Source organism: Cyprinodon variegatus, unplaced genomic scaffold (assembly GCF_000732505.1).
Source record: "Cyprinodon variegatus isolate N-32 unplaced genomic scaffold, C_variegatus-1.0 Scaffold390, whole genome shotgun sequence".
Classification (NCBI taxonomy): Eukaryota; Metazoa; Chordata; class Actinopteri; order Cyprinodontiformes; family Cyprinodontidae; genus Cyprinodon; species Cyprinodon variegatus.
The window spans coordinates 363,716-391,241 of NW_015150843.1; the positions used below are offsets into that span (position 1 = coordinate 363,716).

The window sequence follows — 27,526 nt, forward strand, 5'->3', positions numbered from 1 at the left end:
GGTTTTAATCATGCTTGTAATTTAATACAGCTGTTACATTTCATTAGTATGAATGCTCATTATGAAGGAAACATGAAACTTGGTTTACCTTAGTATATTGTGGTGTTTGAGCTGTTATTGATTCGTCTCTTGCTGGCCCTGTGCTGCCAGATTGACTCTCGTGTATCTCTTTCTCTGTGCGTCAGATGTCAGGCTGACCTCAGGGCTGACACATTGGTGTTTCTGCTTCTCTGGTGGCCGGTCCGGCACCTACCTGTCAGCTAGTCCTTTAGTGGCTCCCCAAGGACTTCAAAGTTACTCCAAAACAGTATCGATTTTAGCCTCACCTCGCTGTTGTTTTTCCTCACGCTACAGTGCTCACCGACACTTCTGCTCTGTGTCCTTTATCTGTGGCCGCTGGAAATCAGCGCAGAGCTTTATCACGAAAAATAACTGTAGCAATCTAGTTAGTATATAGCATAACATTTCAAAATGTTTTTGTTGAGCACATTTGTTTTCTTTCTGTGGTTTGACTTTGTGCTTATGAACATCTATAGTGTCCCATGTGCAGCTTTAATTTATCCATGGATATTATGAAAATGCATTTCTGCTTTAAAGATATTAGGAGACATAATTATGAGACAGGGAGGCGAAGTCACACAGAATGCTTGCTGCTAATTCTCCTGCTATAACTTGCATTCAGATCAGCAACATTTATGGTTGATTATATCTTATTCTCTATGTTAATATAAAGGCAGCTTGCTGCAGAAAAGACAGGGTCTTGTGTCCATTTCCTGTTCTATGGCCTTAGGGTTGGTTAGTCCTATAAAGGGAGTTGCCCAGAGTGGCAGCTTAATTTATAATAAACTAAATCCAGTGGGGAAAAGATCACATCCAGCACACAGCTGGGTGAGAATATTGTCCATATTGATCTTATAGTATATTTTCCCTCTTTAGTCTGATTTAGAGGGTTCAAAAGGTTATATTAGTGTTTGAAACAATCTGTAGTCTACATGTTTTGTGTCCTACAGTATTAGGGAAATTCTTGTTTGAGATAACTAGCGAAAAGATGCATTAAAAAGTTACTATTGATAAAGCAGCTGTCATAGATTTTCTTTCTCCTAATTTTCTCATCAATTAAAGGAAAGAGCTGTAAACTGCTGCTAAATGACATAGACACTTTTTGGCACTGCCTCTGTCCCATATTGCTTCAGGAATGTTTCTAATAGTGTAAATATAATCAAGATGGTTGATTTAATTTACTCTTCTGTGAATATAACAAGATTAGCATTGGGGGTTAAAACGGGATTCAGGGTATGAGCACAGCTGCACCAGAAGTAGTCAAAATATTAAATAAAGAGGCTTTGTTTTTAGGATAAAGACAGCTATGGTGAGAATATTACATTTGTCGGTTATTGACATGGATGCTGTATACATTTTCTGATAATACTCTTCCATTTTTTTTTTAAGTGAAGCAATTAAATTATAAACAAATATACAGTTTTAAAAAAAAAACAACTCAGATGGATGAGTTGTTGTTTTTGACATAGCTTTTCTCTAACCCAAACAGGGTCGAAGTTGTGCATCCAGGCTGAAATATGTACAAAAAACCCTGCATCAGTGCTAGGAGAAAAGACTCTTAACAAACTGTGTAAGCATGATCCTTTAGCAGTTTGTTCTAGAAAAGTAATGTTTGCCTGCTTAATCCAAACATTTACTGATTGAATCATCCATTCTAATCTTAGTTTAATCGATCTAGTTGTTAATTTGAGGTTAAGTTTAAAAAAGAAAATCCTGTTTTATACTTATTTATATATGACCACTTTGTGCAACTAGTAAAATCCACAGACAAACATCCCTGTCGCATGATAATGCTACAGCCATGCCCGTGTTGATTAAGTGTTTCTTTTGTTGGAAAGCCTCGTGGTTTCTCCTTCTAGATTAGTTATTGTAAATGTAACCTGTCTAATTTATAAGAAAACTTTGCTACAGGAAAACTTTTAGCTTATCCGAGTGGGAAGCTGCAAATTTCAGTTGTGGTTGTATATTTCTAAGAGGCCACTCTCTCAGTCTATGGTGATGAAAGCCTAGCTTTACTACTGTGGCCACTGTGTTCAAACATCTTAAAGTTCATGCATTTGGATTGACCAAAAAAAGATTTTGGGATAAAAACCTGAACTGAGAGCAGTCTTGGCCCCAAAAGAAGTACAAAACTCATTCCAGACTGTGTAGATAAAACTGGTGACTAGCTTTGTTGCGGACACACATTGGACAAGCTAGAACATAGTTTTTAACATCCTTATATATTGAAGGCTACCAGAAATTACGTCTAAGGCATGTGAGAGTTCGGTTGATTCCAGGATAGCAGGAGAATTTTATCATGCAGGCCCAGTGAATAAGGTGGGACCTAATGGAAGCAGGAACATATACATGGTTCGGAGTTCCAGTGCCATCTTGCGGTTCAGACCGTTAAGCCTTCAAGGATTGATTCTTTATTTCCCACAAGGCAGGAAGGTTGAATGACTGTTAAGATATTGGGTTCCTGGTAACTGGAATATTGCCTAGACAAGGCATCAGGTTTCGTGTTTTTAGAGCCTGGATGGAAAGAGATGACGAAGTTAAAATGGGAAAAGAATAGAGACCAATGTGATTTTCTAGGTTTCAGACTAGGGGTGTAAATCACATCCATCATGGCGATTCGATTCAGTATCGATTTCCTGACCCAACGATTCGATTATTTTCGATACTCAAGAATACACCACGATTCGATTCGATTAATCGATTCATTGGTTAAAAAAAAATTTTATTATTATTATTTTTTTTACACCTTACAGGCTAAACAAAGTTTCCAGTTTGAAATAAATCAATGAAAGCTGTAATATCTTTATGCATTTTTTTTAGAAACAACAGCAAATAACAGAAGTAGAAAAGTTGCATTAAAAAATACTGCAGAAAATCAGTGCAATGAGTTCAATTCAATACCTCGGCTCCAGAGGGTTGACATCCCCGCCCCCTTGAGAGACGCTCCGCTGCTCCTCTCCCAAATTGTAGCTGACCGCAAACAGTGCCGCAGACAGGAGGCCGGCTTGTTTTGTTTTTATGACCGAAATTGCGGAAAACAACTCGTGAAGTTTGATCTGCTAGATATGGCAAGAACGCTGGAACCCTTTTTCCGCCTGGATCTCCGCTCTTTTTGGCCCTCATGTCCCTCCGTCGTCGGACTAAACTCGTCCCCACTTCTTCGCCGCCTCGGCCGTATCTAGATCCACAGTGTGTAGCACAGACCACGCTTCAATATTGAGCATAATTTAAAAATGTCTGTGTCAAGCTTACTGTAACACACTGCTGTAAGAGTATAACCAGGAAGCGAGGTAGGAGGGCAAAAAAGGTTTAGCGCCACCGCAGTACGGGAGGTAGAATTACTCCCAGGAGCAAATGGATAAAAATAGACCTGAGAAAAAAAAAAAAACATGAATCGATTATCTTGCGGACGTGTTGATGCATCGGATCGTCGGCTTTTGGATCGATGCATCGATACAAAACGATTATTATTTACACCCCTATTTCAGACATTTTTCTTCTTGGAGATAGGACAAATTCTTGTGGTCAGTCCCCACAATAACAGGATGTTGAACTTTTCTCAACCAGAGGTGACACTCTTCAAAAGACATTTTTATGGCCAAGAGCTCTCCATCACCCACATCATAGTCCTGCTTGAGACAAATAGCAGGAAAAGAAGGCACATGGACAAAGTTTATCATTGTCAGAGGAAATTTGAGAAAGGACTTTAACCACCCCTAAATCAAAGGCATCAACTTCATGGACTATTTTTCTGGATCTGGGTGAAACAGAATCAGGGCATTGGCAAACTTTGTCTTGAGCTCCAAAAAAGCCCTTTTGATTGTAGTTTTTCGTGAAACTCCGGTAGAAGTTGGCAAATTCTAAAAATGTTGTAGCTGCTTGCGATTTGAGGGAGTTGGCCAATTGGGAATTGCCTGTCTTCACATGCCCTCTATCAAGATGGGTTCTCTGGAAGACATTGGAGAACTTGACACACGTGGGTCTTATGTTTGAAAAGGTCCAAAACCCTTTAGTAATACACAACTTAAAAGTACCAATCCCTGGGATTTTACATAAAATATTGACACAATACATTTTACTTCATAACAACAAACCACTTAATAAGAAACCTAATATGTGTATAGTCCGCAATAAAAGTTTATTGATTATTGATAATACTCAATGAAAACTTTTCTTTTTTTTCTAAATCGAAATCAAACAACGTTTTTACTATAGACCTTAATCCTCATTATCACAATATCACCCTTAATAATATTTAATATTAATAATGATCAAAATGCATAGTATAATACTGAACAGTGATAATACTTAACAATGTCTTTATTTTGGTTCTGTTTAAGATTTCTTCATTAAGTTTTCATTGGTTTTACTTCAATCTTGTGTTGTTCTAGTTATTTTTGAGTTCCTATGCATTTCTTGTTTACCCTCTGTTGCCCTCTTGTGTCAGTCTCTTTCCCCTAGCTCCCTTCTAGTTTCGTCTTTCCACACCTGTTACTCGTCTACTTCTATTTCTCCTCCCATTCATTCTGTCTCCCATATATACTCCTTTTGCTCCTTTACTTTTTGCAGGTTCCCTGTCATTTCTTTGCCCTTCATGTGAGTTTTCCCTAATGTTTTTCTGTTCTTCTGTATTCTTGTATTTTTTTTATTTTTGCTTCAGTTGCCACCTTTTTTGTTATTAAATCTGCAAGAAACCACCTCAGCTTCCGTCTCTGCAATAGGGTCCTCTAAAAACCTCCACTCAACCTGACAAATAATGAATTATAGTATACATAATACTTTTCTTAGGTCTTGTTAATTTCCATATAGCCTATTATTATATAGTATCTCATTATCTGTATACATTTTCCTATAGTTTGACATGATTTTATTTTATCACTGCAGCTGTAGGTGGAACTCCTGAACAAAATTACATGAATGGTGGTAGTAAGATATTGCTAAGGGGCTGTTTAAGGTCCATGCTTGCCGACAAAATATTTACTTTAAATAGATCCATTGATGGTTAAAAAAGCATGATTGTGTATGGTCATATTTGAGCCTCTAAATGTAATTTTGACCATGTGGAGTTTTGAGAAAATCCCAAATAAATTCAAACTCAAAACAAATTCTTGTTTTTAAAGTTAATTAAGGTTTCTTTGTGGTACACACCTTTGAACTTGAGAAAAAAACTCTTCAAATACATTATTGAAAGCTTGAAATTGAAATGACATTCATGTCAATAATCATCAACTCAGAGGTTAGAGTGAGATCCTAAGAGTTGCTCAGCCAAACCTATAGTGTCATATTTTTTTTTTTATTTCATTTGAATATGTTAATCTAATGTTGTAAAAATTGATTTGTCTACTTCATGTTCCCTTTTTTTCCTGTGTGTCGACACAATGCAATAGAGCTCGAAAGTAAGTCTTCGCCTTTAATGTAGATAGAGACCTGTTGTGTGCATGCCAACGAGAGCTTGTCCTTGAACCCGATGATGCTACTAAAATATGGCACTCCCTCGTTTGATAAGTGAAATTCATGCTTTTAAAAAGATGCCTTTTGCATCGAATCATTAAGTTTTCAAGTTCCTTAACTTGCTTCAGAGGACTTTATTGGGTAAAATGTATGGTAAACATAATTGAAAACACAACAAAAAAATATCTTTTTAAGATACTTTCTATACTGGCCACAACCACATATCCATGAATTTTACTTATCAGTGATGGAGGTTGTTTTTCTTTCCATTTCTGCATGGATGTGATGAGCCTTTGACCTTTAATCAGAAAGCTGCTGATTAAACTCCAATCAACTGTGCTTTCACATACCGAAGGATGACAGTTAGTGCTCCCCCATACAGGCAGGCCTGTTGTTTTATAATTCACGACATCCTTTAAATACTTTCTACATGCAGCGGAGCAGTTGTCCTCATATAGAGTAAGGCTGGGAGGGGTCATCTTTCGGCGAGTGGAACCATTATTGCGCATTTGCAGCTGCATTTTCCTCTCATTTCTTTTTGATGACTCAGTGGCATATATCCAGGCTGTTAAACAGCACAGCAACAAGGATATTCATCAGTCATGCAAGGGTAATTAGGAGCGTTTGCAGCATAAATGGTGTAAATGCTGTTGAGGTCGTTTGGATCAGACATGGTCAGTTTACAAACGAATGACTTACGTTCTAGGCCATAACAGCTTAGAACTCAAGTGTGGCTGTACAACATTATGCTCCCTTCCAACTCCACCCCCCAAAGCATTACCATCATTCTCATCCTCAAGGTTGAAGTGGGGATCATAGCAGGAAGCACCATAGCGAGTGCTTGTTAGTTCAGAGATCATTGAACTGGAGAAACAGAGAGTGACCTGTGAAGAAGGTCGAATGCAAAGCAATCCCATTTGTGTCAAAGGGAATGTGACTGTGACTACCAGCATGACACTGTCAACAGCGACAGCCTGGATTAAACAGGAAGCAGGCTAACGGAGATGAAATAATGAGTTTACATCACCCCCATCTTTTTNAGAAAATTGTCATATTAAACTTATCTAGGAGGATTTTACCGTTGTTAATAAAACTGCATAGGAAATTTTGAATCACTAGCTGCAAATTCTCCACTTGTGATTTTTATTTATTTTATTTTTTTATATCACCAAAAGAATAAAAAGTAATTTCCTAAAGTCCTCAAGTCTGAAACAAAGCATTTTCCAAAGAATGGTTGGTACATTTGTCATGTCCTGTTGCAGGGTTAAAACCCTGTTTTCAGGGTTTTTTCTTCTCAGTTTTTAAAACTTAACTTGCAGACTCTCTACTATTAGTATATTTTGAAAATGTATTTTTCAACAGCAATTTATTTCTCTACCACAGTTGTGAGATGCTCAGTTACAAGTAGACAGAGCATGTGTGAAAAAGCAGCAAAATAAAAACATTAAAAAGACCTTTGGAAAAACTGGGGCACTGTTAAATAGGAACTTTTTAATAGAGGTCTGCTCGCGTGGAAGCTCTATTAAAAATAAAAATATTTAAATGTTTTTTTTCTACAGTAATGTGCATCTCTCTATCAAAATGCATTCTCAATTGTCCCAAACAATACTTTTTATTCATATCAAGGATAGAAAAAAATGGCCTCCAATCAAGATATACATTTATAATCTACACAAGTGAAGAAATGTGTGTTCTTTTCCATCATTTTCCATCATGCTTTGGAAATTCTGGTCAAATGTCTTTCCTTAGAAATTAGAGATAAAGAGCCAGGGCAGCAGTACTAACTGGGATTGCCTTGAAAGATTTAGTGTGGCGTTGAAAAGCTGAGCATAGCCGATTTCCCCTGATGAATAGCAAGCAGATTTAGAGTGCTGGTTGGAAAGGGGAGAATGTCCTAAGAGGACTGATTGACCGAGCTGGAGGGAAAAAAAGACTGAATTTAACATTTCATCATTCTGACCTTAAGCTATTTTGTTTTTGTCAAATGTAAAATTCTATTTTACACCAAAAAAATCATATCCATCTGGACTTTATTGAACACCACCTCCCTCCTTGTTTCATTTATTTTCTTAATGATTAAAGCAATAGGATGAATGCTTCTGGACTTATTTCTCAGGACGTTAACAACATTGTGTTTGTCTTTATGACTCCTGTGGCGCCCTCTGCTGGTCAAACGTATCATGTTTGCTACACATAATGTCTATCAGAAGATAATTAGACTGCACTGCAATGCAAAACCTGGAAAGATTTCAGCTGACCATCAGACCTTTTGTGCACCATTTTATTCTTGAAAGATATTTTTATATATATTCCATAGATGGAATTTACATCTGGAAAGTAAAATCATAAGTGCTTATTGTGGTTTAGAGGAATTATTGTCTTGAATCCATGTTTAGTTGAAATACTGCATTAGAAAATTGCAGATTTTGAACCCCCTGAGAAAATAAGGGAAAGGAGACTTCAGGGACCTAATTAAATAGGCAATGCAATTCCTCAGATTATATCTCTCCAATGAATAAATTAACTATCCTCATTTTAGAATTTGTTTTTCCCTAAAGTAAAAAAAAATTGCTACGGTTGCAGTTTATGTTTCACAAGAGAAATATCAAAACCAAAGCTAAGCATCTTATTCCAAAACAATATGTCAGGTTTTGAGCATGTTTGAGGTTTTCTAAGTTAATACTGAAACTTTTCCAAAAAGGGAATTGTTTGAAATGAATTGCAATAAAAAAGGTAAACATTGCAAAGCAATGCAAATAACTGATTTTCTTTTAATTATGTCAAATTTTATCTTACAACATAATATGCAGTACATTTTATCAGGATTTTATTTGATATGCTCACAAAAACTTGTGCACAATTGCAAAGAATACACACAAACAGGGCTTATTTTTTACGCTCTTTTCTAATAAGAATCTCAAACGTGTGATTTAGATTTGTATTCAATCCAAATAATTTGATGCCCGAAAATTAAAATCTAGTGCAACCAGTTCATAACCAAACAGACTACAGTTTTGTCAAGTTTATAAAAATATTAATGATAAGCTTATATACGTTGTGGTATAAAGCAGGTTAGAGTTATATTCTAAGGTTAATATTCTAAGGTGTCAACATTTCATGAAGTACCATTCAATGTATTATCTGAGGATTTATAATAAGTGACAACTGCAAACCTACTAAGACAACCTCTGACAGGCCAGAGAAGGGCAGCAGTTATTAGGAGGAGCTGCTAATATGAACTACTCAGGTAGGAGGATCTCTGGACACGACAAACTGTCCCCATAAGAGTGCATTCTTAATGTATGACATGTAATAGGACAGTAACAACAGTAAAAACTATTTTCTTTAAAGAAAGGTATTCATTTTATAAGCTTTTAAGGCTGATTGTGTTAAAGAAGAGAAAAACATAATTCATTGAAGAAGGTTCTCCCATCAGAAAAGAACAACATCACACATTTGGGCTTTTACAAATAGCTGTTCCTAATAATGTTGAAATAAACTCAGTATTAATTTGTGGGGGTTTGATAAAATTTGAAAACTAAAATTTTTTTACTCCAGTTTAAAATTATGCTCTATTTAATGTTAGTTTATCTCATAAAATTGCAATAAAATGTGCAAAAATTATGGTTATTAGTTGTAAGAACTCACAAAACGTCAAATGGAAGGATAGAATATAGATGAAACTTGATGTCAACTGTTCCCATCCATAGGTAGCATTGATTTATGCAGAAAGAAACAGATAAAATACATTCCCTGTATTTTTACAAGCCAAATACCAGCCTAGACTTGAAATGTGTGGATTTTACAGAACATAGAAACTCTGAAACCTCCTTCCATCCTTTGTATGGTAAAACATTGGTCAAAAATGCAGAGCTTGATCTCGCTCTCCCCCCTCCGTGGCCTCCTTCCGAATTGCATGCAGTTCAGACAGATTGCCCTGCCTTCTCCTCCTTTCTTTACTTCCCTCCAATCCCTTCATTCTCTACACACATCCTGTGCATGTCCCAGGAGTGCTCTCCGTGTGTATGCCCCTGTGTGTGCACAACCTAGAAATTCCTTATAGCGTTTGTTTTACCGGGTTCTGAATGGTCTTGTGTTCAGATTGAGAAGTGTTAAAATGGAGCAACGCAAGCTGAATGACCAAGCAAACTCACTAGTGGACCTTGCTAAGGTAAGATAGACTATTACACTGTAAATTAGCTTTGTTTAACTCCTGTGAGTGGGCTCAATGCATGCTTTTTCACTCACTAAGTTAGTTGGTGTGTAGACAAAGTCTACAGGTGTCAAATAAACAGACAGGCTTCACATCTATGTTCTGTTTTAGCGGCACTTACCTGAGATTGTCTGGGTATGACAAAATAAACCCTCTTCATTTTACCGATAGAGGTATTATTCCAGGGACATGTCCTCTAAAAATATATATATAACAAGCTTTCTTTTTATTTCCAGCATAATTTTCATTTTGTTCACCTTTAGAATCACTAACCACAAATGGACCACCCTCTGGAGGACAGTAGGCCGGGTGCCAGCCTGACAAAGCAAAAACTCTTAACCTGAGAAGAAAAACACACTGTGATCTGATGATTCATCCTGAAATAAAGGCAGGGGAGGGGGTTTAATTATATATTATTTATTATTATTTTTGATATTTGTCAAAGTATAGGCACACTTGTTGACTTAATTAGATTTTATGTTATCAATAAAAAAAAAACAGTTAAAGGGAAGCCAAAAAGATCTGGGCACACAATATTTGGACAAATCTTCTTTAGAAGACAAAAATCGTCCTTATCCATCTACCCCTGAACTCTAACCAGTAAAGTTTATCAAAGTTTAGAGGTAGATGGATAAAAATAATTACACAACAATTGGAAAAGAGAAAACTAGGAGAAAGAGTTGACTAATGGTTTGTCTTCAATAAGCAAAACATTTAAAATGGAGCCAAACTGTAATGAAATACTAAGATCAAAGCACATCTATGTTTTAATTTTCATAGAAGTTATAAAAATTGTATTTTGGTAGAATATATAACTAATAGAGGCCTAACAGAGACATGTACCCAATATAACAACCCTGAAGCAGTGTTTTTATATTGATTTGGGAATATGAATACAAAGCATGCAAGTTATTTATTTATATTTTTATTTGATATTGTATATCCTTCTCCATATACCTCACACTTATACATTATTCTGTGATGACCAGTAATATAAAACCTGATTACCACAAACAGGCTTAAATTGGAAGGCAACCAGACCTCCGCCCAGTTTTTTAGGAAGTTTTCACACCTATCCAGGAGTCTTTGTTCATTCTTTTGGCTCAGACCAGAGCAATCTCTAACTGGAGCGCTAAATTCCATCCTCCTGAGCACATTTCATGTCAGATGCTAATCAAAGAGCTGCCCTTTGTTCTTCCGGATTGTTTGAGCCTTTTGTTGTGCATGCTCTATGTGAATGTTCTTTTGAATCATAATGGGAGTGCTTATGTAGTTTCAAAACATCTTCAAAAACTGAGCAAAAGTCTGGTTGCCTTCTAATTGTAGCCTGTTTGTTACTGCCATGACCCGGATGAATGAGAATTTACACAGGCATACACCCTGATTGAAACTGATTTACATTTGTGCCTGTAAGGTGGAAAAATCTGAAAAAGTTCAGAGCTTCAATCTTTGCACGAGAAGTATTTATGGATTCAAAAATGTAATTTTAAAAAGTAACGCTGTTGTTACTGACAGAAGTGTCAATGTTTAGCCAACGCTGCAATAGATGAACAACCTATTTCATTATCCCTGCCTTATATCAGAAGAGGACACGGTAAGTGATAGATGACATTGCCTCCGGCTTGCCAAGGATTATAGGGCTTACAGTGAATAATGCCTCAGATACCATCCTCTGACAGATTTACTCCTAAGGCATGTGCAAAATGTTAAATATATGTTTTTCTACATCTGATGAATATAGATGCCTAAAAGCTCGAAAGAGGAACAAACTGCAAAAAGAGCGAAAAGAGACCATATTTTTTTCTTTATCCTTAAGCCCAAAAAAGTTCATACTTTGGTTAGAACTAAAATTAGATTACTTGCAAACTCTATAAAACTGGACATTCAGGGGTTCTGTGATGATGACACCAGCCATGAGCAACATTTCAGCAATGTTATTAACAGCGTGTTTAACTTTTTATTTTATTCTCTTCAGGTTTCATTCTAACAATACAGTGACCATATTTGCACTGCATTTCCTACCAAAGATGTTGAAAATTAATATGTAAATTCAATTGCTACTTTTTTTTCAGTCAAAATGTTGCCTAAACTTTTCAGCAAGGGATTGGCTAAAACAAACAAACAGTTGGGAGCATCCCTTTGACTTGTTTAACCCTCCTTTGAGGAGTATTCATTTACTGCAGTCCCTATTTAAACCAGTGGATGTCCCCACAGCTCAAAGAGGAACATATCAGGGAAGTGCATTAACAAGGGTAAAATGGGTGTAAATAAACCATGTGTCTTAATTTAAGGTTATTCAACATTTGAGATAAAAAGCTGATTCCTAAAGAAAAAGAAAGAGTGTATAAAACTTATCTGAGTAACACAAACTCAAATCCTGTCTATCCCATTTGTTTCTTTGTTCTTTTCAGAAATGTTTTAGATTCCTTTGACAGCAATTATATTTAGTGTTTGTTTGTTTTTTTTTTATCTTGAATTGATTTTCAGGTCAACATTTTTCACCTTTTGCTTTTCTTTAAATAGACATACCTAATTTGATAACCCTTGAAATCTAATATTTGCAATGTGTAAAATCTGTTTGCATTCTACATTGATATCATTTCAACTATGTTAATCGCCTTAAATTCAGTTTGTTTTTTCAGGTACTTTTTTAAGTGCAATCTGCATCCTGGAATTAAATGAATTAAGAAAGTATATTTGTTCTGAATGACCTCTCTATTTTTTCTTTCTTTTTTTTACAGAAAGACCAAAAACTGCAAACTTGAATAAATGCAAAATAAATGTTACAGTGTATTGATATCCTTGTACATTATAATATTTCACAGATTACTAGTTATACATGGATAATAGGTTGAAAAATGAATTGAATCAAGATAGTTTCTTCCTCCCATTGCAGACACAGAACATCATGTATGACATGGTGTCAGACTTGAACGAGAGAGGGGAGGACATGGAAAAAAGGATTGCCTTGTTGGAAACAAAGCTGGAGACCCTACTGACTAACTTGCAAGCTCTTCCTGGACTCATCAGCCAGGTCATCAACCAGCAGCACAGGGACTTTCTGGAGGTGCAGCTCCAGCCTTACGACAAACACAGCCCTGAGCGCTCGCAGTCGGTGTCACGGAGGAGGTCATCGTCCACAGCACCACCCACTTCCTCTGAGAGCAGCTAGAGTCCAAACGGGGAATGCCTCCGCTCAAGACTTTTGCCATCATATGGCCAAGTTGCATTTACTGTAAAGCCTTATGGTTTCAATAAGTATTATCCAAATTCTGATGACAGAATCTGACTTACTGGGGACAATGCATTTTAAAGGATAACTTCATGCTGTTCTTATTTTTATTACCTCAAAAAATGATGTTATCCAGGCTCTGGTGTTAGACTACAAACAATAGCCCTTCCCTCAGTAATAAAAGGGGCTCTGACAGAAACTCTACTCCGTCTCTATGCAGAGGTAGCCAGCTCTAGGTGTCAAGGTTACCAGACGTGAAACTATTGCACTAAAGTAGTGCTTCTCATGGACTTTGCACTTCTGCTGGCTTTATAGTTGCAAACTGAGAAACTACTGAGAATTCAAACAGAGAGCATGTTAGAAAAAGGATCAAAATAGTGAAGTAAAACACTGGATGGCAGGTAAATATCACTCCGAGAAATTGTGGCTGAAAGATAACGTAAAAGCTTAAAATGAGGAAACAAACATGCATCTCTTAGGTTAGAAAACAACTGTAGTGGTTTTCCTTTACAGAGGCCCCACTGTAGACTGATTTACTTATGTTAATTTTTTTTTTTTGGGGTGGTGGGGGGGGTGCAGATAAATTCAAATCAATTGAATGCATCAAAAATCTGTACTTGCACTTAATTTTTAATGAATGCACTTCAATGCTGGCTAACATATGTTGTGACAATGTGTAACCCATTAAAAGAAGTCATTTGGGCATGGGGGTTTTTTGTCAGTTATCAGTTTGTAGTTTTGTCTAATTTACAAAGCCCCATTTTCTTCTTTTTTTTTTTTTTCTTTTTTTTTCAACTTTTCTCTTGATACAAATGCATTCACTTAGGCTTGTAGAGGTCTATAGAAATGCACTGAATCATCATAAAGTGATTCCTCCCATGTGTTGCTGTGTCTCAACTCCTGTTCTTCTCTCCTGCGTTATTTATCCTCTCAGTCTTCCAAGCTGGGCAACGAGATTTGCTGAACAAAAACTGTAAACCCTATATACATTTTGAATCTTAAAAAAAGACATATTTTTATATATTTTCACAAAGACAAGCACACCTCTTACAGTAAATAAATGTCAGGAAAAAATATGACGAGACAGAAACAGCATATTTGGAATATGGTTGAAGAACTCTTAAGAAGGAGATTATTTGTCTGAGTTTTTTTCAGAATATATAAAGGGAATGAAAATTCATCTAATTAGGCATTGGACCCCATTGTTAAACCTTTTAAAGAGTAAAAAAGATCTAATGGTCACTCAAACATGAAGCAAACAGATGTGCAGTCCACAAACATTAACAACGTAGAAACCAATGAGAGATTCTGTTGTATGCAAGTGAAATGATAAAACAAAAATAAAAAAATACCCAATTAGACTGGTTTCTGTCCTTTTTTCTTGTATGACACATTGAGATTAAAAAGACGGGGCGTGTTTATGTGCTAATGTTAGCAGGAAACATTATCTGCCCCCCTGAAAAGTGTGTACAGTTTTTGACAAATTTAATTAAGTGGGTTAAACTATTAACCTTGTAACCCCAGGGGAAATTTATTGTTGGATTAAGTCTTAAATACATTAAAAGAAAAAGGCTGCCGGACAATATTAAGAAGATATATGGCAAGAAATAAATACATCAGCCCTTATTTGAAAGACATTTAAGAACAGATTTTTCAAAAAAATTTTGTTAAATCTTTGTTAAATCTGTCAGAAAAGCTATTACTTTGGAAACCTGCCATGTCACTAGGCCATTTTCTAAAAACTTTAAAAATGTAGTACATATGAGAACCTTCCCAGGACTGGCCAACCAAATTACCACAATACATCATAGCCTCAATCCAGAAGGTCAGAATAGACCCCAGGTTAGTTAAAGCAGAATATTTTTGGACATCAGTTTGTGACCTTTAGGTCTACTGCAGATGTTTAATGTAGCAGAACAATGATCTAATGAATATTTCCAAGTTGACATATGAATAGCTCAGAGGAAGTTTCTTGAGTTAGCTAGCCAAAGTCTGCAGTTTAATCTGCATCAAATGCTGTGGTGTGACTTTAAACAGGGCATTCATCCTAAAAAAAAATATATATAAAACTTTCCAGAAGAACTAACCCTATCCTGTAGAAGTCATCTCATTAGAAAAAGATATTTACTTGTGTCTTCAGAAATCTGAAAATAACCTGTTTTATATTAGCTTTTATAGAAGAATAGCAAAAAAAAAAAAAAAATGAAATTCTAAAAGAAGGTGAAAGTCTAATTTGCAGATATGCCAATGCATTAATGGACCACAAGAAGGTGCTCTGGTAAGATGACAACAAAGCCTTTGGGGTTACAAGCCAAACGAGGTTAAAAGCAGATTTGATGGCTTTTAAAAATTAGCCACAAAATAACTTACTGAAGTAAAAGTGAAAAATATTTGGTAAAAAGGCTATTGAAGTGCTGCATTATTCAGTTCAGCTTATTTAATAGTGTCAATTTAAAACACGTATCCTCTCAAGGTACTTTACAGAGACAATTCAACCAGATCATGCAATCAGATTGGTTGAAAGTTTTCTATCTAAGGAAAACCAGCAGATTGCATAGACATATTGACTCGACAGCAATCCCTCACACTATTAACTGATGATGGCATTTAATATTTATCTAATATGTTATTAACAGACAAAATATAGTTCTGTGAAATTCTGATATAACAGAGACTAAAATAAAAATGTTTTTATTAATATTAACATAATTGATAAAACTGGGAAAAAAATCAGTGCAAAAAAACTTTAAAAAATAGCTTTCTTCAACATAAATCTTATAAAACCAATACACAAAGTAGAAAATGTATACATTTTTAAACAGTTTAAAGTAAGTCCAGGGTCAATATCTACTGTTACCTCTGCGTTTACTAGACCTGCAGTTAAAACAGCAGGCTCAGCAGATAAAAAGTTACACTAAAATATCAAAGCTTAAGTAGAAAGAGGAAATCAAATTTTAGCAAGGAGTTACTATAAGTATGACGCATGTTTTATCCAAAAGGAAACTAAATTGTCCAAACTCGTGAGAGTCCTGTGAGTCAAAACGGAGGGATTCACAATCACTACAGCCGTTGACATCGCGAGACTTCCCGTGAACTATCATACAGCGGCATTTCTGTGTCGTGTGCATAGCATGCTAAACCGCTAAACGCTGCCAAATAATTCGTAAAAATCCCGAAACTGGTTTGTGAAACGATAACCATTCAAAATGAGCATACTCGCCAAAATAGCGGAGATAGAAAATGAGGTAAGGTAAACATAAAAATTCTAGTTAGGAGCGGTTAAGTTGGTCACGTTTTAGCTAAGAGCCAGCTGTTAGCGTTAGCATAAATGTTCTGAAACCTGGAACAGTTTTTGCCCACGTTTTTTTTTTCACAGCTGTTAAGTTAAATTCTATCTATTTTACTTATGATTATATTGTGGATTAAACACCGCTATGTAACCTATATTGATTTTCGAAATACACTGACTAGCACTCAAACTGAATTACATATTTTACTTAGAACAACCCTGCCTGACCATACGTAAAGCAGACTCTTTGAAGACGTGAACTAACTTTAGCTGAACTAATTCGGTGTAAATAAAATTAGTAATACAGCGCAAAAAAATATTACAAATCTTATATTTTCTTTATTCAATTTTTATTATTTTATATATTCTGTTATTTTAGATATTATTACATAATACATTTGTGAGTTTCCAGACGTACAGTTTAGTTTAATCTGTAGCAGTATAATTAGAAAAATGTTACAATTAAAGTTGAATATAGGGTTATATGTTTTTGTTATTTTTATAGTTTTTTAATTTAAATCATTGCGATCATTAAAACTAAGTGAAACCTTTACTCAAAATTTTGAATAAATAACAATTAGTAACATTTTTGCAATGATAGAGAATTATTTGTTATACCTTGTGTGTTGAATTTTACTGACTTGATTACTAACTTAAACATTTACTAATAAAGTGTGTTTTAAATGATCCTTCATCCTCTGTTTCAATGCTTGTGCTTTTAGTAGTAATGGGTTGATGAGGCGACATGAAGCGTTTCGACACATTGCAAACTTTTATGCTACTGATTTGATAGTGTCTCACTCGGTACAGACACCTGCTGGACCTTTAAATCCCTACCTGCAGCCGATTTTTGCATAATTTGTCATTCTATTTTAAATTTTATCATCTCATATCTTAGTTTAAATTTAGGATATCTGTGGTATTTTTATATGCAGTCAAATAATCTGAACATATATCATAAAAGGATATTTTTGTTGAAGCTGTGGAAGATGATGCTTGTGGACTTGGATAAAAAAAAAAAAAAAAAATATATATATATATATATATATATATATATATAGCAAGTACGTTAAACTAAAAGTCAGTTTGAATTACATTTAAATTCAGATAACTCGAGTGATCACTGAGAGGAACAGGATGACGTAATGAGAAAATGAAAAATATGAGATCAAAATAGTCCCACATGGCTGAAACTTTTATTTTGCCTTAAGGCTGCTCCATATTTCTTGATGAATTTGGTAATGAACCGCAAAAGATCAGAGATATTATTAGCAGATGCATCCTGTTGACAGATGCACTTATAAACACAGTTTTTTGCATCAGTCAGTTCAAAACAATATGCGCACAGACACAGGGATTTGCTCTATGAGGTGCCGATGCATCTGACCCACCAATAGCTTTTAGCCATGCTGCGTTAAATGTGGAAAATACTCCTTAAATAAAAGCAGTCCTTTGCACAGAACAATCTTGCACAGCTTACCCTACCATACATTTCCTGTTGATGCTGATCATTTATGTACAAACATGTCTTCCATCCCATAGATGGCTAGGACGCAGAAGAACAAAGCCACAGCTCACCACTTGGGTCTTCTTAAAGCACGTCTCGCAAAGCTAAGAAGGGAACTGATCACACCAAAAGGAGGCGCCGGGGGTGGAACAGGAGAAGGTAGTATCTCCTTATTATTGTTGATCTCTGATATAATTGCTCAGTTACATTTTTATGAACCTTAACCAAAGTTTGTTTACTGTAACCCTTCAGGTTTTGATGTGGCTAAGACCGGTGATGCCCGAATTGGATTTGTTGGTTTTCCATCAGTGGGAAAGTCCACCCTGCTAAGTAACCTTGCAGGTGTCTACTCTGAGGTTGCAGCCTACGAGTTCACCACTCTTACAACAGTGCCTGGAGTCATTCGGTATAAAGGAGCCAAAATTCAGGTACAAACATTTTTACCTTTTTCACATTTTGCAGAAAGCTACAGGTCTATTAGTTTCAAATGTCCATCACTTAATTTCTTTCTTTGTAGCTTTTGGATTTACCTGGAATCATTGAGGGGGCAAAGGATGGCAAGGGGAGAGGCAGGCAGGTCATTGCAGGTAATGCCGGAATCTTGATATTGCTGTAAAAGCTTAAAAAAAATAAAGATAAGAAGTGTTTTTTTTGCCATTAAAGTTTCCAAATCTTGATCTGAATGTATGTAAACTTTTTTATTATAGCAGGGTCTCTACCCAATCTGGAAAAGTATGAAATGTGTTTCAAGGTTTTTTTAGGTCTGATAAAGTATGTCAAAAGGAAATGCAGTGTGAAAAAAAATATATATATTGAGTATTTCTTTCCTATCCTACTGGATGAAAGAACCATTCATCCATCCAGGCATACACCTTGTCATTTTGCCTACCAGTTTTCGATTTTGCAAGATTCATTTAGAACACTGGTCCTAACTGAACTATGACATTTATTCAGAAGTTAACCTTTAAGTCTGGGAAAAAAATATAACATTTTGACTTTAGCCATCATACAGAGTGTAATTTATACACTACTTTTTTGAGCTTGGTTCAGTTATGATTTCACAGAAATAATATAGCCTATAAGAAATCTAAGATTGTTTTGTTTAGTTATGTATATATTTTATAACTATACACACTGTAAACCTTAGAGTATTCCCTTATCTAAAACACTAACTATTCTTTTCTTCTCTCCATTTCTCTCCCAGTGGCTCGAACCTGTAATCTAATCCTGATAGTGCTTGATGTGTTAAAGCCTCTTGTTCATAAGAAGCTAATAGAACACGAGCTGGAGGGCTTTGGCATCCGACTTAACAAGCAACCGCCCAACATTGGCTTCAAGAAGAAGGACAAAGGAGGCATAAACTTTACTGCTACAGTATGTCACATTTTGCTGCAGAGCCTTATTTACAGACCTGAAAAAGCTCATTCATGCACCACACTTGGAGATACTGAAAAGGGGGGGATACATTTGTACATGTTTTACTACTATGAAACATGTTTATCTTTATCAGCTTATCTTTTAAGATGAAACATATTTACATATATCAAACAGTAAGATAAAGTTGAGTTTCTGGATCAGCTCAACTCAACACTGTAGGTGTTTATTCAGTATAACTATAGAGGAAACACACCAGGCATGTCTTGCCTCATGTGTGTATAGCATTAAATGCTGTATGAAGTTTGCATGGAGTGGCAGATCATGCATGCATAGTTTAGCACTTCGCACAACAGAAAGAGGTTATCAAAGGGGAAAAGAGAACTATATGTTTGGGAAATACATGTCAGCATTGAAAAATTGTGCCAAGACATTTTCTTTGATGCTAAGTACTGTAGGTAGTTTTGGATAATGATTCAATAGGTTTGGTGCTGCTCTTGGTGGGTGAAATTAATTAATATTCATCAATCCACATTTTAAAGTTCAATGAAATGTTTTATTTTACATCTTTTTTCATGCCATCCTACATGTCCTTTATCTGTTATCAGTGTGCACAAAGTGAGCTAGATGCGGACACGGTTAAGACCATCCTGGCTGAGTACAAGATCCACAATGCTGACATCACCCTGCGCAGCGACGTCACAGCTGATGACCTCATTGATGTGGTGGAGGGAAATCGGTAAGCTGCTGTAGCAGCCTTCACCATTCTTTTCTCTGGGTGTGGCTTGTTGTGTGTAACGCCATGTCGGCCGGTATATCCACAGCAGCACAGAGGGGCTTAAACCTCTGGCGGTAGATCTACTCTCTTTTTCAGCTAATTTAACTTATACTTAATCAAACACATGAAAAAAAGGCAAATTTAATTAGGAAGGTTTGTGTTTGATCTATTTGATGGTCTTTGTAAAAAAAAAATCTTTCTTGGCAAAAACCCTGTCTTTAAATGCAATCATATTTATAAAGGAAATCCATTTGTAGGTAGAGCAGTGCAGTCGATTAAGTCGGTTGCACCCTTGAAAATCTTGACAAATCTTCTCTGCCAAAAAGCTTATTCTGCTATTAACTCTTGCGTGGTGGATCTATTATTATTATTTTTATTTTTTATTTAAAGAAATATACTAAATTCTAATTGAACAATTTACTCAACAAAAAAAAATCCTTCCTGGTATATGGGGAAATCCAGATAACCCCACATCATCCATGCAGCTATTTTTCATGCTAATGATCAGCTTGGTCACATTGTCAGAAGGTTGTATTGGTTTTCCTTGTAAATATAAAGTGATTATTTTTTTTAAATAAAAATTTACTTCACACCAATTAAAAAGCTGTTATAGTTCTGAAACCTAATGTTTCAGGGTACCGGCAAACCCAAATAAGCTAATGCTGTAAATGAGAGTGAGAGAAAGTAACTCCACCGCAGTGTGAGAGAGGAATTAAGTGGTACTGCTAAAGGAGAATATACACATTTCATTGTTTCACCGTGCCTTTATAGCCTGGCTTTATTAAATTGTCTGTGACACTGTGTGATATCCTGCGCATTGCTAAAATAAATGTCACATTATAGTCTATGCCTCAGTTCATGTTTTGAGTGGACGGCAGAATGCAGTTAATAAAGACAGAGTTATTTCCCTATGAAATTTGGTCAAATTTAAAATTACGAGTAAGTATTTACTGTCATAATTTTTCATCAGGGTCTACATCCCGTGCCTATATGTGCTAAACAAAATTGACCAGATCTCCATCGAGGAGCTGGACATCATCTACAAGGTGCCTCACTGCGTTCCAATCTCTGCCCACCACCGCTGGAACTTTGATGACCTGCTTGAAAGGATGTGGGACTACTTAAAGCTTGTTCGCATGTAAGAGTGGATTGATTTCTTCTGTTTATAATTCTCTAGTAATTGTGATTGAACCAGGCTGAATTAAATGGTTTGCATATGCATGTTCCAAAATCTGACTGAATGTGCTCATTTACAGCTACACCAAACCCAAGGGCCAGCTCCCTGATTACACGTCCCCTGTTGTTCTCCCTGATGGTCGAACTGCAGTAGAGGATTTCTGCTTAAAGATTCACAAAAATCTCATCAAAGAATTCAAATAGTAAGTAGTTAAGAGTTGACAAAGATCTAAATAATTTGCTGTATGTCATAAATTTTGAGAGGTTTTTGTCTAGAGCACACATTTCAGGAACTGGACTTGGATAAGTTGAAAAGAAAAGTAATTACAGTGAATGGTGGAACACAACCATTTACTGTTGATTGATTTCATGCATTAGAAGCAGCTTTTTTATATATANTTGGATAAGTTGAAAAGAAAAGTAATTACAGTGAATGGTGGAACACAACCATTTACTGTTGATTGATTTCATGCATTAGAAGCAGCTTTTTTATATATATATAATAGATAGAAATGCAGTCAATTATGGAATAATTGAAAAAAATATCCCAAGAATGCTTTTTGTTTTTTTTTACTCTTGAACAAATGAGAAAAAACATGGTCAAAATGTGTAAAAGATTTTACAAAAATATGTTTAGATGCTGCTATTAAGATATGGCTCATTTGAAACATTGAATTAAAATATAATTGTAGAAGACAGGATTTTAAACCCAAACTGGGTGTAAAGTCAAGAAAGAGCTCTTTTCAAATGCAGCACCGGCATATTTTAGAGTAAGACAAATGCATGTGACCTCTTCTCTTTTAAAGGGAGTTCTTTTATCCTTCACAGTTTAGAGCGGTCATATTAGTAACTCCTTGGTAAGTGCAAGATCTGGCATCTGTACAATAGCACAGTTAGATTAATGATGACCCTGCAGAGGTATTTTACATGCAGAGCAGTTTCAAGATTTGCATGCAACCTAAAGCAATAACAGGCACTCTTGATCGAACTCGGCAGCTGCAATGCATTTATACTCATGTACTCTACTCTATAATCAAGACTGTCATTTAAAAGGTGTAGGTTTGTTGTTTTGTTTTTTTTTATTTATTTTCTAATGAATAAAATTAAAACTCCAGATTAATCTAAATTACTTGTGCATTTAAGAGCCAGACTGAGGCAGTCTTAGCCAAGTCTTAGCCATCCTCAGATATTTAGTGTTTCTGGTTAGGTCTCAAATATAGGTACGGTCATGTTTTTGGTTGTTTTAGGACTCATAAGGTTATTTTTGTGCTCAAAAAGATGTTTTACCAGCATCTCCCGATGGGTGAGCCAGAGGCATCGATCATTCTGCGTAATTGCCTCTGGGTTAAATGTCCTAAAGAGTGGATGGGTCCAACTGTCACATGCAGTCAGATGAATTATTTTCTTTTTATTACCTAAACAATGACTTTAGCTATGTTGGTCTCTCTGCAGTAAATTGATGAATTTACTTAATAAAATGTTTTTCCCTTTCTTTTTTTTTCAGCGCACTCGTGTGGGGCTCGTCTGTGAAACACAACCCACAGAAAGTGGGGAAGGACCATGTTTTGGAAGATGAAGACGTTATCCAATTGGTTAAAAAGTGAACTGGCTCTCGAAGCACTGCATGGCTCAGCAAATATCTCCCATTTTTACATCTCTCATGCGGTCAACTTGCTTGCTATGTTGCATCACATTTAAAAGAACCCACAGTACCGAACGCCATAAATAGTTCATATTGAATGTTGGTAAATGCTTCCATTAAGAACCTAAAGCTGTACAATAAAAATATCAAAAACAATTGAATTTGTCTGATTTCTTCTTCCACTGCTCCCTTTTCAAGTGAATTTCACTATAAAATAATTTCAACTTGCACATGATTTAAGATCAAAGCATATCTGCAATGCGATGTAAAGCATTTGTGTCACTGCGAACATTTTAGGCTGGCTGAAGAGGTTTAAAAAAAGAAAAAAAGAAAATCTTGTTTGAAACCACAAATGATTTATGTGACATTGATGATGAAGCCAGTTATTCATACTGATGGATCCGCTCCCCCCTCCCCTATGGGGTATGGCCACTCAGGTTAATAAGTACATTCGCCCAGATGCATTTTGGGGGTCATTATATGAAAGCTGTTTGCAAGTAACAAAATTCCAGAGAGCAAAATAAAGCTTTTATTATCAGCCGTAGGTGCTCTAGTAGCTTTTAGTAAGCTGCATGCATTGCGGAGGGTAAAGAAGTCATGTTTCTGCAGAGATAAGCCAGTGAATAAAGTTAATGGTTCCAGTGCAAAGATGAGCAGCACATCAAATTTGGTTTGGATTTCAATAAATAAAAACTTAGATTTGATTATGATAAAAGTATACTAACCCTTAGTTCTTTGTGCGGGATTTTCAGTTTTTTTTTTTTTTTTTTTTTATAAAATTTTATATATATATTTTATTCTACGTACGCTATTAGAAAATCCAATGACTCAACCTGTTGTGTTATATCTCTTGAAATAATGTTCTTGTACATAGTTCTAAATTAATTTTAAATGATACAAAGACAAAATAACTTGGTAATCAACAGAGATAAAAGTGAAAAATCATCAATTGTACAGGAGTGTATGATTATCAAGGCTATTTGTACTTTTGACTGATTATCATACAGAATAATGTATCAAACAAAGGAATTTTAAGATTGGTTGCCCCGATTTATCTTTGCACACTAGTCATTTGAAGTATTTAGTTTCCAGCAATTATGCTTATGTCCTTAAATTTGTTGCATAGTAGTGTTGAGAGTCAAGATATTGTTTGAAAGCAAAAGTACGAAGAAAGTGGCAATTGTAACATCAGAAGGCTGAGAAAAGGAGATAAGACTAAATCTAAGTAACTAGCTGCTTTTAATAAAAGCTGCAGTGGTGGAGCATGACGTCTACTGTCCAGCAACAGCAGGATCAGCCCTCCCCAGACACCGCCTTCACCCTACCCCCCCTTTTACCCTGTAAATTATAGCAGCACTTTAGCTAATGAAAGAGTTGAGGACTGGGCACTAATAAAAGCCATTAAGTGAATAAAGCACTTCCCCCTCTAACAAAATTAAAGAATCCACCCATTTAGAGAGGGCGGACTCTGTATTAATATTTATGAAATGCGGAACCGTCCGCCCCCACCTACCCCAAACTCTACCAACCCCTTATCCAATCCCAGATTGACCAAGACTTCATTGCCATAGCACCTATCCCAAGAGAATGTCACCAACCCCTCCTAGCTTGAAGGAGGGGCACAGGAGATGGGAACTTGAAGGCTGCTGAGGACGCAGTCAGGACAGTCTTCCACCAGTAGAGCAAGCTGGAAGACCCCAAGACACTTCTCATATGATCCAGACGCCTTCATCACCCAACATCAACGCAAGGTAAAGAGATGGAAAGGTAGATATCCCAGAAAGAAGTTTTCTGAAAAAATCCAAAGTAAGTTAAAAGTATTTGATTTACAGTGAGTTCTGGATAACTTGATAGACCTGATCTCTGTCAGAAGACAACTTAAATTCTGGTTTGTCTTTTCTAATGCTTAAATTCAAAATCGAGATTTATAGATTATTTGGTATCAGTCTCCGAGAGGTCTCTGTCAAAATGAACCTACTGATGACTTGGAAATGTAAGGTAAGAAAGCATGACCAGTGCATTAAAACCATCCCATCATCTTTACCTCATATCAATGAAACATGCTCACCCTAAAACCTTTAACCGCCATCAGCCACCATTTTCCACAAACGCTCCCAACTCCTAAGCCATTTGGTAAATTCGAACTGCATTCTTTTCTTCCTTTTTTTTTGTTGCATTGATATTCTTATGGCATTATTTCATCAGACAAAGTGGTTGAGCTCTAAGTTGATTATCGCACCCAGTTTTCTCATTTGAGAAAGACGTCCCAGGGGAAGCTGCAAGAGACTCCAGAGAAGGTAACAAGATTGAGAAACCTTTTGGGAAAACGACTCCCTTAGATTAATGGTATCTTAAAGCTTGACATTGCACTCACCGGCCGATAACAAGGTTGAGACTGAGATGTAAGACTGGATTGTGTCTTTGCGGTGAAGAGATGGTCAGTGTCCGCAAATGGAGAGCAGAGATATCCCTATAATTCTTGAGGTCAGTGAGCCACCGAAGCTCTTTTAGAGTCAATTACAAGTTATATTTGTAGGTCTGTTCTCTTTGAGATGCAATCAGTCTTAGTAAGATCTGCTAAATTCAGTTTACATTGATCAGTCGGGTAGTACTTAATTGACTCGTAAGACAAAAAACAAGCCAATGAATCTTCGGCCTGTTGTAAAAATTATCTTGATTTCCTAAGGCTTATTTCCTAAATCAGTTGAATTTTTTTGTATTCTTTTTGTTCCGAAGTGTCTCAAAGATTTCGGGCGAGAGGGTGGGGTTTGACGCAGTTCGCGCACAGAAAGGGTGTTGCCCTTTTTTTCCGCAGTGACCATGACCTATGACAAATTTTTCGTCTTAATTATCCTGCAGATGTTTTTAACCGCAGGATCTAAGTATAACAAAATGTTGTTTTTTTTTTACAATACAATACAACGAAACACTTTGGCTTTTACCTAAAAGCAGTTTCTGAATTTAACTGGGGGCAAAAGAAAAAATATAAATGTATAAGTTTTTCAGGATTATAGCTTCTCATATTGAAATATGCATTTCCTAAGACATAATTAAAAAAAAATACTGTTGTGCAAGATTTTTCTACTTTATAATCCTTAATGTCCTTTGGAAGCAATCTGCAGAGTAAGACTTGGGTGCATTGGCTTTGCATTGGCTATTCTCGTCTTTGCCCAAGACCCCATTGTGCTTGATCTAACCATGCAGTGCATCTTCTGTCCATGGTTGTGCCAAGCACTTTGGGGTTTTGTGAGCACACTCAACAATCTTCTCCCTAGCAAAGGTATCAAATCATTTTGCACATTTGTAGTTCTGCACTGGTTTAAGTGGGTATATTTTTGATGTACATGTTCCGATAACAATAGCAAACCATTGAATAAAAAAATCTGCTTTTGGTTTTAATGAAACTGTCTTGTCTTACTTCATAATGCACATAAAACTGTAAAAGTCTGACTAATAAATTAAATTGAAACCCTCTTTGTGTGTTACTTTTTTTTAGCTGAATAAAGTATAAAACACAAGGGAAAAAGGGGGGGGCTCACAGTGTTCATGGATTTCCAAGCATTTTTACAGATAAACCTGTCATTATCTCCAAGCTTGGTGGTCAAAATATGTCTCGTTAGTGGAGACAATCAATTACAGTAAGTGCTTGGTGGCTTTTAACTCTGTCCAATAATTTCAGTCCGTAGAGGTCATACATTAAAACAATGTGTCGCCTGTCGAGACTACAGATGCGTCACAGATGGGTAAATCAAACTATATTACACTGCTACACAAAATCTGAAACACACAAGTGGCCAGGATCAGTTTATATTCCTGAAATGATTATGAAATTACAGAACTCTACTCTATCCAACACTCAGCTCCTTATTTAAATTCAGTCACTGTTGTTTTATCAGAATAGACACACTGAACTAATAAATTTCATTTGTGAAAACCAGACTCCTCCTTTCCTTATGTCTCTCCTATTGCAATCAATTTATAGTAGTCTTCTGTTTTCTTTTCTTTGTCTTAAATAAGAGCTATATTAATTTAGCTATGATTAGAAATGATAATGAATCACAAACCTTGCTTTATAAATGGTGGGGTATTTCATGAAGAAACATTCAACAATAAATCTGTAAGTGTTTCAAAGGGTCATCTACATATATATTCACTGAAAAAAATGTATATAATCAAAACTTAATTTACTTTTAAAACTACAACTTATTGTTGTTATTTCTTTGTTTAATAAAAGGGACGGTAATGTTGAGAACATTTCAGAGGTCACTGAAACGCATTGCAACCCCATGACACAGCTTCCAAATGTGGGGATGAAGAACCGAGGCAGCTGCTTTGGCCATTAGTGAATTAGATCATAACTCTATCAATTTTATTTACTTGTTTGGCTTGTCAAAATGTCTCTGAACAAAAAAGAAATGAAAGAAAATCAATACAACTGCAGCACTTTTTGAGATCCTGCAAAGAGGGCACAGAAATAACACTCAGATAAAATACACTATTAACTTTGTTTTCATCTGATCATTAATCAAATAAGTGCAAAAGTTTGAACTGACTTTGATTTTTTTTTTTCTTTTTGTCTGTTTCTAGTTTGTAGGAAAATAAACTATGGAGGACTTAGATATTTTTCCTAAATGCTAATGCACACTTTATTCTACCTTGATAAACTGTATAGACATTTAAGAAATGAATGAAATATTAAAGAAATGTTTAAAGTTTAAGACTTAGATGTATATTTATTATATTAAGAGTGATAGATAGATAGATAGATAGATAGATAGATAGATAGATAGATAGATAGATAGAT

The 27,526-nt window shown here is 35.8% G+C and overlaps 2 protein-coding genes across 4 annotated transcripts in view; both read left to right on the top strand.

The window, feature by feature from the left end:
• The window catches only part of kcnn2 (potassium channel, calcium activated intermediate/small conductance subfamily N alpha, member 2), a 38,825-nt gene extending 24,997 nt beyond the window's left edge, over window positions 1-13,828 (top strand). Inside the window, exons 7-9 of one of the 3 annotated variants that reach the window (XM_015387267.1) lie at window positions 5,448-5,456; window positions 9,613-9,682; window positions 12,466-12,567. In XM_015387267.1, coding sequence (XP_015242753.1) covers window positions 5,448-5,456; window positions 9,613-9,682; window positions 12,466-12,489 — 103 coding nt within the window. In that variant the 3' untranslated portion in view covers window positions 12,490-12,567. Of the gene's footprint in view, window positions 1-5,447; window positions 5,457-9,612; window positions 9,683-12,465; window positions 12,568-12,620 lie in introns of those variants that run through there. The other 2 variants (XM_015387266.1, XM_015387268.1) reach the window with 2 other exon arrangements.
• Window positions 13,829-16,047: 2,219 nt separating this feature from the next.
• Window positions 16,048-22,872, top strand: drg1 (developmentally regulated GTP binding protein 1). The gene is made up of 9 exons (XM_015387273.1): window positions 16,048-16,201; window positions 17,788-17,911; window positions 18,005-18,180; window positions 18,270-18,339; window positions 18,957-19,126; window positions 19,735-19,865; window positions 20,875-21,042; window positions 21,161-21,283; window positions 22,585-22,872. Exons 1-9 carry the CDS (start codon window positions 16,163-16,165, stop codon window positions 22,682-22,684), a joined length of 1,101 nt encoding a protein of 366 aa, XP_015242759.1. The 5' UTR covers window positions 16,048-16,162; the 3' UTR covers window positions 22,685-22,872.
• The last annotated feature ends 4,654 nt before the right edge of the window (window positions 22,873-27,526 follow it).

Bases quoted from the DNA above. Each gene is read 5' to 3' on its own strand.
- drg1 (XM_015387273.1), top strand. From the start codon at position 16,163: ATGAGCATACTCGCCAAAATAGCGGAGATAGAAAATGAG. The intron at 19,866-20,874 runs GTAAGCTGCTGT...ATTTTTCATCAG, and splicing joins GATGTGGTGGAGGGAAATCG to GGTCTACATCCCGTGCCTAT. The intron at 21,284-22,584 runs GTAAGTAGTTAA...TTTTTTTTTCAG, and splicing joins CTCATCAAAGAATTCAAATA to CGCACTCGTGTGGGGCTCGT.